Genomic DNA, 8,150 nt, shown 5'->3' with positions numbered 1-8,150 from the left:
ATATGCGTTTTTTTACTTTAGATTATATCTAGTGACAATAGTCTTGTTTGTAGTTTATTTTACTGTAATAAAATAAATAGGTAATTTTTTGACGAATTTTTGCAAATAAATGTGTGCGTTAAGCGGTTAAGGTTTTTAATTATATTATGACTGGAGATTTAGATGTAGAAAACTTTTAAGTTTCATTATTTATAAAAACAAAAATAAAGCTTTTTTAAAAACTTTAAAAAAGTTGTGATGAGTTTTTCCCGAAAAGTGTTTCATTTTTTGGTTATTTCACGTTGAAATATTCGATTTGGAATTTGACGAATAAGAACCTACTTTTCATTACCTACAACTCTGCTCCTCCTGGGTATACAGACTTCACATGTCACTACATTTTTTTCACTTTTTTTATGAGCTATATTTTTAATAAGAATATTCTTTTCGATAAAATAATTACTTCTTGATTTATTTGCGAAAAACCTTGTCAAAACGTGTGTTTTTTTGTTGAAAAATGAACATATTCTCTTACAAATAACTCGAAAAGTGAGTATTGACTTGTGAAAAAATTCTAGAGAACCAAAGTTGCTTAGAAATTAGTCAGTTTATCCAAATTTGGACTTAACTTAAAAGTAGGGTTTTCACCCCGAGAAGGGGTGAAACTCACGCCCAGGGCAAAAGCATACATCGGCACAATAGGTATCACTTTTTTTTGTTTGACATGTTAGCCATGTTTATGCCAAATTTCATCTTAATCCGAGCGGTTCTTTAAGATTTACGGCAAAACCGTGAGTAAATGGACTATAAATTAGCTTAAGTTTTTATAAATAAGTATATCGATGCTTAAGATGTGATACCGCGTATCTGCAATTTTTGACAAAATGAGTTTTATTGCTTATTGCATGTAAAAAATACTCTGTCATATTGTGGTGAAAGCGCTAATTTGACCTATACAGTTTGAATGAGTAACGTGATTAGTAGTGACATCTGGTATAGGTAAGCTGAATATATTTTAATGTGACAGCGCGTATCTGAAATCTGAATTAGTTGACATAGTAACGTGCTGTGGTAACATTGTGTTGATAAAGGTATGTACTTACAAAACCATAATTTATTTATAAAGAAACAAAAAGCATCATAAAATATGTTCAAAGTTGCAGACAGATGTTGTCGAATTGTGGTATTATTTAAAAACCTTTGTTATTTGCATCATAAATCAATAAACTTCGGCGTTAACAGGAAAACAGATACGCGATATCACAGTAACCACTTTTTTGATAAATAGGTATACCTTCAGATACCTGAAATCACTAAAGCAGTATACGAGTATAATATTTTTTATAAATAGTAAATTATTGTCCAAAGACTTCTGTTTATTTTAAATTTATTTCATTATAATTCGATTAAATATTTTAGATTACTGTTTTGTTCCAGATTAAAATGAGTACCTCTAGAGGTCGTCAAATGGTAACAAATGCAAGAAATGACGTAATAGTTCACGTTTTAAACAATAATATCAAGGACACCATTAAGTGTGCCATAAAAACAAACAATGAAGAAGCCACAGTATTGGAAAATACCGATGCGGATGAGCTGGGACCTACATTATTATCTTTGGAACAAGAGGTTGCCGCAGCCAATCTGCTTTTATTGGGGGAGTCTGCAGTAACAAACGAAACGTTTTCGACAGACATAAACAATGTTACTGATGGATTGCCAAAGGAATCTGATTTTGAAAAAGTGAGTAACTGGCTAAGGAATATTGACAATGAACGTTTAGATTGTGACGTAATATTAGAAACGGTTTCCAATGAAATTTCGACAAATGAGCTCTCCAGGGACAAAACACATCTAGAAGAATTAAGAAATGACGTTGCACTAAACCACCAAGGTATTTTAAATGAAGTGATGTCGAGCTCATCGTCTGTAATTGCTGATCAGATTGATGAATCGTGGTTGCCAGAAAACGAAAATAAGTCAGATTACTCAACTAGTTCGGAAGAAGGCAAACAACAAGAAGGGGAAGATTTAGATTGTGACGCAATATTAGAAACGGTTTCCAATGAAATTTCGACAAATGAGCTCTCCAGGGACAAAACACATCTAGAAGAATTAAGAAATGACGTTGCACTAAACCACGAAGGTATTTTAAATGAAGTGATGTCGAGCTCATCGTCTGTAATTGCTGATCAGATTGATGAATCGTGGTTGCCAGAAAACGAAAATAAGTCAGATTACTCAACTAGTTCGGAAGAAGGCAAACAACAAGAAGGGGAAGAACCAGTAGCAAGAGCCGATAATGACGGTAACAACGAAAATAAAAAAGCTCGAAAAAGAATAGCAGATATCAACGAATGGCACGATATTAAAAATAAAAGACTAAGACAACACGGAAAAAAATATATTGGCTGGACAAGGGTTGGAAAGACAGCGAAAAGAGGAACACCTAGAAATGAAAAACAAATGGGACCAGTCTGCTTATCCTCCGTATGTAAAAAATCCCCAGTAAGGCAGTGTCAAGATTTAAATGAAGAGGACCGAAAAGAACTTTTCAACAACTTTTGGAACAATCTCACATGGGACCAGAAAAAAATCTATATCGCTTCTCTGGTTTGCAAAAAAGAAAAAAACAGAAATACAAAGAAAGAGACTGAAGAATCAAGGAGGAAAAATACATTAACCTACACACTTAAAACATTAGATGGCAAGATTTTGACTGTTTGCAAAAAGTTATTTTTGTCAACGTTTGCTCTTACAGAACATTATGTATTTAACTGTTTGACATCAGAAACAAAGCATGGAATGATAGCAGCAACAGAGGTAAATAATGAGAGAAGAAGAGAGAAGAGAAAAATAGCAGAGATCCAAAAAGAAACTCAATGCAATAAGTCCAGTAACAGCGCCAAAGATGTATTGCGTAATTTTTTAGATTCTCTTCCGAAACTCCCTGCTCACTATTGTCGCAAATCTACAAGTAAATTATATATTGAGCCTATTTTTGGAGACAATATGAGCAAAGTATACCAGGAATATTCCAGAATGTGCCGTGAACAAAATAAGGAATTGAAACCAGTTTCAAGATACACTTTTGATTTAATGGTAAAAGAAAAACATATTTCCTTCCACATACCAAAAAAAGATCGTTGTGATACATGCTGCAGTTATGAAACAAATAATCTAGATGAGAATGTCTATAAGAAGCACATTAACAACAAAGAAAAAGCAAGGCAAGAAAAGGAGAACGACAAACAGGCAGGGCATGTAAAACAATGCATTGTCCTAACACAAGATCTTCAGGCAGTAAAAGTATGTCCCATGTTAAATGCATCGGCTTTATACTATAAAACAAAACTTTGCTGTCACAACTTTACCATATTTAATGTTAATACTCATCATGTAAGATGCTACTGGTTTACAGAAACAGAAGCTGACCTATCCGCCAATACCTTTGAAACTTGTATCACTGATTACTTGTTAGACCTCTGTCCTGTAAATATTCCTATTATTATTTGGAGCGATGGTTGCACCTATCAGAATAGGAATGCTACATTGTCAAATGCGCTTCTATCTTTTAGTGTCGAAAACAATGTTATTATCTACCAAAAGTATCTTGAGCGTGGCCACACACAAATGGAGGCCGATTCCGTTCACGCTCAAATAGAAAAGACAGTAAAATATAAGTCTATTTATCTTCCAAGTGATTATATCAGACTCACAAAGGAGTCGAGGAAACAAACACCATACCAGACAAAAGAGGTCACTTATGACTTTATCAAAATTTTTTCCGAAACTTTAGTATACCCTTCCATTAGACCAGGTCGAAAAGTGAACGATCCAACCGTAACTGATATTAAAGTCATCAAGTATACGCCTGATGGAATCATCCAAGTAAAATTAGATTATTGTGGTGAGTTTATAGATCTACCTACAAGAAAACCTAGAAGTGCAAAAACCAATGTTTCACAACTAGGCCAGTTTAAACCATTACGTAACGCTCCTATCAAAATAACCAACACAAAATATAATCACTTACAGCAACTTAAAAGTGTAATTCCTAAAGACTGCCATGGTTTCTACGACACCTTGCCTCACGAGAGTAAACAGAAGAATTAACAACGTATTTGTTGTTTTATTGATTTTAGTGTTTTCTGCATTTTTTAAATAAATATTTTAAGTCAATAAATTTCTTTCTCCCACACAAATAACAAATTGCAATATTTACATTTGGTAGTGATTACACGTAATCCTCCTCTAACCAACAATTAAACAATAGTGATTCTACGTATCTGCAGCTTTTTGTTAATGAGATTATATTAAAAGAAATGATATACAAAATATTAAAAGAAATGATATATGATGATAAAAAATATATAAAATAGTATTAAAATATTTAATTCTCACACAACAGAACGTTTTTTGCGTCTCATGTAAAAAGGGGTTTTTGCAGATACGCGGTATCACATCTTAAGCATCGATATGATATAGTTTATGATATATGATGATTTATATTTAACGTTTATAGGTCCGGATCCCGCGTATGAAAAAAAAGTTGATTAATAGCAAGCTGAAAATTTGTTAATAGCTTAAGGGTGTCTAGTCGGACAAACTTTGATATATGGGAACACTGGAAGGGGGGCACTTTTAATTGTGGAACAGGTTAAAAATTTGGAACGGTCAGACCACGAAAACGGTACATTTATTTTGTCCGACAGAACAGACTTAAACTCTCCTAACAGAGATTAAATTCTCATGCAAAAATCAGACTGCTATTTATCACCAAATGGTGATATGATAATGGTCAGGAATTATGACAGGTGATAAATAGCAGTCTGATTTTTGCATGAGAGTTTAATCTCTGTTCGGAGAGTTTAAGTCTGTTCTGTCGGACAAAATAAATGTGCTGTTTTCGTGGTCTGACCTTTCCAAATTTTTAACCTGTTCCACAATTAAAACTGCCCCTGTTCCAGTGTTCCCATATATCAAAGTTTATCCCACTAGACACCGTTAAGCTATTAACAAATTTTCAGCTTGCTATTAATAAACTTTTTTTCATACGCGGGATCCAGACCTATTATTAAAAACTTTTGATATACAATGTGTGCTTTTATTGGGTGGGCGGGCCCGCATCCCAACTAGAACCAGATCCCGCTGATCTATCGGTACGCCACTGCTCAGAAGAGATGTTTAAAGAAGCACTAGAAGACATCAACGAAGACATATCAATTAATGGAACACTAGTGAATAATTTCTCTTATAATTGATAAGCATAATAATATGTAAATAAAGCATCTTATTTTCTGTCTTCCTCTGTCATTACTAACCATTTATTCTTGGAAGAATATGGTGATTTTTTCCTATTTTTTTCACTGGAGCAAGCTCAGAGAAAAATGGAAGAAAACAGTAAATAACATAAAATTGTTTTATAGAACACTGTATCTCAGGTTCATCTCAGTTGTGACTTGTGAATAATCTCAGGATCATCTCGGTTCAGAGATGATCAGATCAATCATCTCCTTACGTACGTTTCAGTCTCCCCAGACCTTATCAGAGGGGCTACATGATCAGCTCAACACTATATAAATTGTTGAATATTTCCTTCGTTTTTATGCAAAAGTAATGACGCATTGTTTCATAAAATCATTACCCATGCTCTTGCTCTTGCTCTTACCCATTTTTAGAGGTTGTTCCAAATGTGTTCAATTGGGTTAAGATCGGGACTGTGTGCCGACCTGCACTGCAATTCGAGATGATCGCTTCATTGTCAGCAACGTGTTGAGAAATCGCTTTTGCACCTTCCCTGAAGCTCGTTCGCATCTACTGAGGTAAAAAATGTTAGTCTGAGTAAACGTACCATTAGAAGAAAACTGACAGAAAGAAATTTGAGGGCTTTCCGTCAAGCTAGGTCCCCACAACTGCTCTCACAACACCGTAGAGCTAGACTTGGTTTTGCGAGAGAATATTCTGACTGGACTGTGGCAGAATTGAAGAATTTACTGTTCTCAGATGAGAGCGGAATGGCCTGAAGATGTCCGGATGGACGTCAGCGTGTTAATGAAAGGTTTGCTCCATGCACTATAACCGAAACAGTGGCTTACCGAGGAAGGTCAACAATGATTTGGGGAGGTATCTCTTACAAAGCTCATACTGGTCTTGTTGTCTTCGATAGAGACAGTGTGAATACTCAAAAATACATGAAAGAAGTTCTCCAAGACCATGTCATGCCTTTCGCATAACTCATTGGTGAAACTTTTAGATTAATGCATGAAAATGCACGTTACCATACCGCAAGATTCACCTGTGCGTACCTTAATGAGTCGGGTTTCAAGTTTTACCATGGCCGGCATGCAATCCCGATCTTAACTCAATTAAAAACATTTGGGACAACCTCAGAAAACCATTAAGAGCAAGAGCACCAGCCTTTACATCCTTCGAAGAGCTCAAGGCGGCTGATGTAGAGGAGTGGCACAATATCATCCAATCGGATGTTCATAATATCATGCGTGCATTGCCGAACCGACTCTGAGAAGTCCTAACTGCCAGAGGCGGCATGGCGGCAACACCGATTATTAATACCCATATATTTTTGAAGTTATACTTCTTTATACGCGTTCGGAGTAAATTTATATGTGCGCGAATTCATCAAAAGTCTTGGTCCTGGGCGCAGCTTAAACGTTATACGCCCTCTGATTGGGTAATTACAATGACCTGTCAACAATTGTTTAATATGTCGGTTATTTTATTAATACGTCAATTGTCAATGGTTATGGGTAATAAACAAATGTTGTGTATATTAGTTTTTATTGTTGTGAGGACACAGACAAAAGCGAGTTTATAATTGTAGTGACTTTTTAAATAGTTTTTAAAAGCAACAGGTAAATGTTTCAGTATTGTAATAAGTAAAAAATTACATAGGTACTTACCTACCTATTTGGAAAATGTACCTACCTATAGTTTATTTTTTAACCAGGAGGAGTAAACTAAAAAGACAGATTCACACCCAAGAAAGTCACTAGAATATTAACCAAATACATCTTCTTTTTTGGTTGATCTAGTCGGCCCTCAGCGGTAATCCATAAATATTATATTATATTAATACGTCGCTAAAGAATTTTGCAAACGACTGATTTTTGTATAAAAGCAGACTAACAATCTAAAAATTAAAGGAATATAACACAGAAAACAAAAAATCGTCGGTATAACTTAATTAACCTTTGAAATGCCACCCACTAATGGCAAAATTTGATAAATGTCATTAGTGTAAAAATTTTATAACAGTTGAGTAAACTTGCCTGCGGTTGGACCAATTACAAACAAGCATTACAGAGCGGTAAATTTGAATCACTCCTCTTGGTTTAAAAACAAACCATAGTAGGTAATGCTTTGATTTACATAATTTGATTACCAACAAAATTTCTACCAATCTTCATCTAATATATTGTTTTCTTACTCTATGTTTTGTTGTATTTTAATATTTTAATTCCACAAAAATCAAACTAATTTGATTAAATTCAGAACTGTCAAACAGTAAAACGTTCAGTTGCCCTATCTTCCCAAATGGCAGATATGTGTAATTGGGTAAATGAGTAGAGGCTTCGATTACAAATCCAAGAGCCCTAAAATGCGCGGGTTCGAATCCCAATGCAAGTATATTTTTTTTCAGAAAATGCGTATTTAGTTAAAATTTTTGCCAACAATTATTATTGTTCAGAAATCATTCCTTTGTGGCATTTTTCAATGTGTTTGTGTGCATTTTATTATTTTATTTTTTTTTTAAATTTTTGGTGTGTTTTAACAAAAATTTTTGGAAAGTAGTAAGTATTAAAATTAGTTTAATATTTAAATAAAATATAAGTAAACTGTTTAAAGTACATTATATCAATTTCGTTAAAATCACATAATAGAAGTATAACTTCTTACGTGCGTACAAAGTACACACACATTGTTTTTAATTAGAACATGATTTTGTTTTTACCAAATTTTGAAAAAATGTGAAAACTTTGAATTAAACACGTCCGTCTGTCCGTCTGTCTGTCTGTCTGTGTGTGAACACAACTCCTCCGTCGTTATACGTAGTAGAATGACAAATGAGGTGTCAAATGAAAGCTGTCCGTCGGACCGCAAATATAACTCCTCCATCATTATACCAGGTATAATGACAAATAAGGTGT

At 34.2% G+C, this 8,150-nt stretch overlaps 1 protein-coding gene across 1 annotated transcript; it reads left to right on the top strand.

Annotated features, from left to right (window-relative positions):
* Nucleotides 1-821: 821 nt before the first annotated feature.
* Nucleotides 822-4,349, top strand: LOC126884950 (uncharacterized). Its single transcript, XM_050651311.1, has 2 exons — nucleotides 822-1,070; nucleotides 1,417-4,349. The coding sequence occupies exon 2, from the start codon at nucleotides 1,423-1,425 to the stop codon at nucleotides 4,093-4,095; it is 2,673 nt and encodes an 890-aa protein (XP_050507268.1). The 5' UTR covers nucleotides 822-1,070; nucleotides 1,417-1,422; the 3' UTR covers nucleotides 4,096-4,349.
* Nucleotides 4,350-8,150: the final 3,801 nt, after the last annotated feature.

Source organism: Diabrotica virgifera, chromosome 5 (assembly GCF_917563875.1).
Source record: "Diabrotica virgifera virgifera chromosome 5, PGI_DIABVI_V3a".
Classification (NCBI taxonomy): Eukaryota; Metazoa; Arthropoda; class Insecta; order Coleoptera; family Chrysomelidae; genus Diabrotica; species Diabrotica virgifera.
The sequence above is the reverse complement of the archived record's forward strand: the minus strand, read 5'-3'. Positions and strand labels throughout refer to the sequence as shown.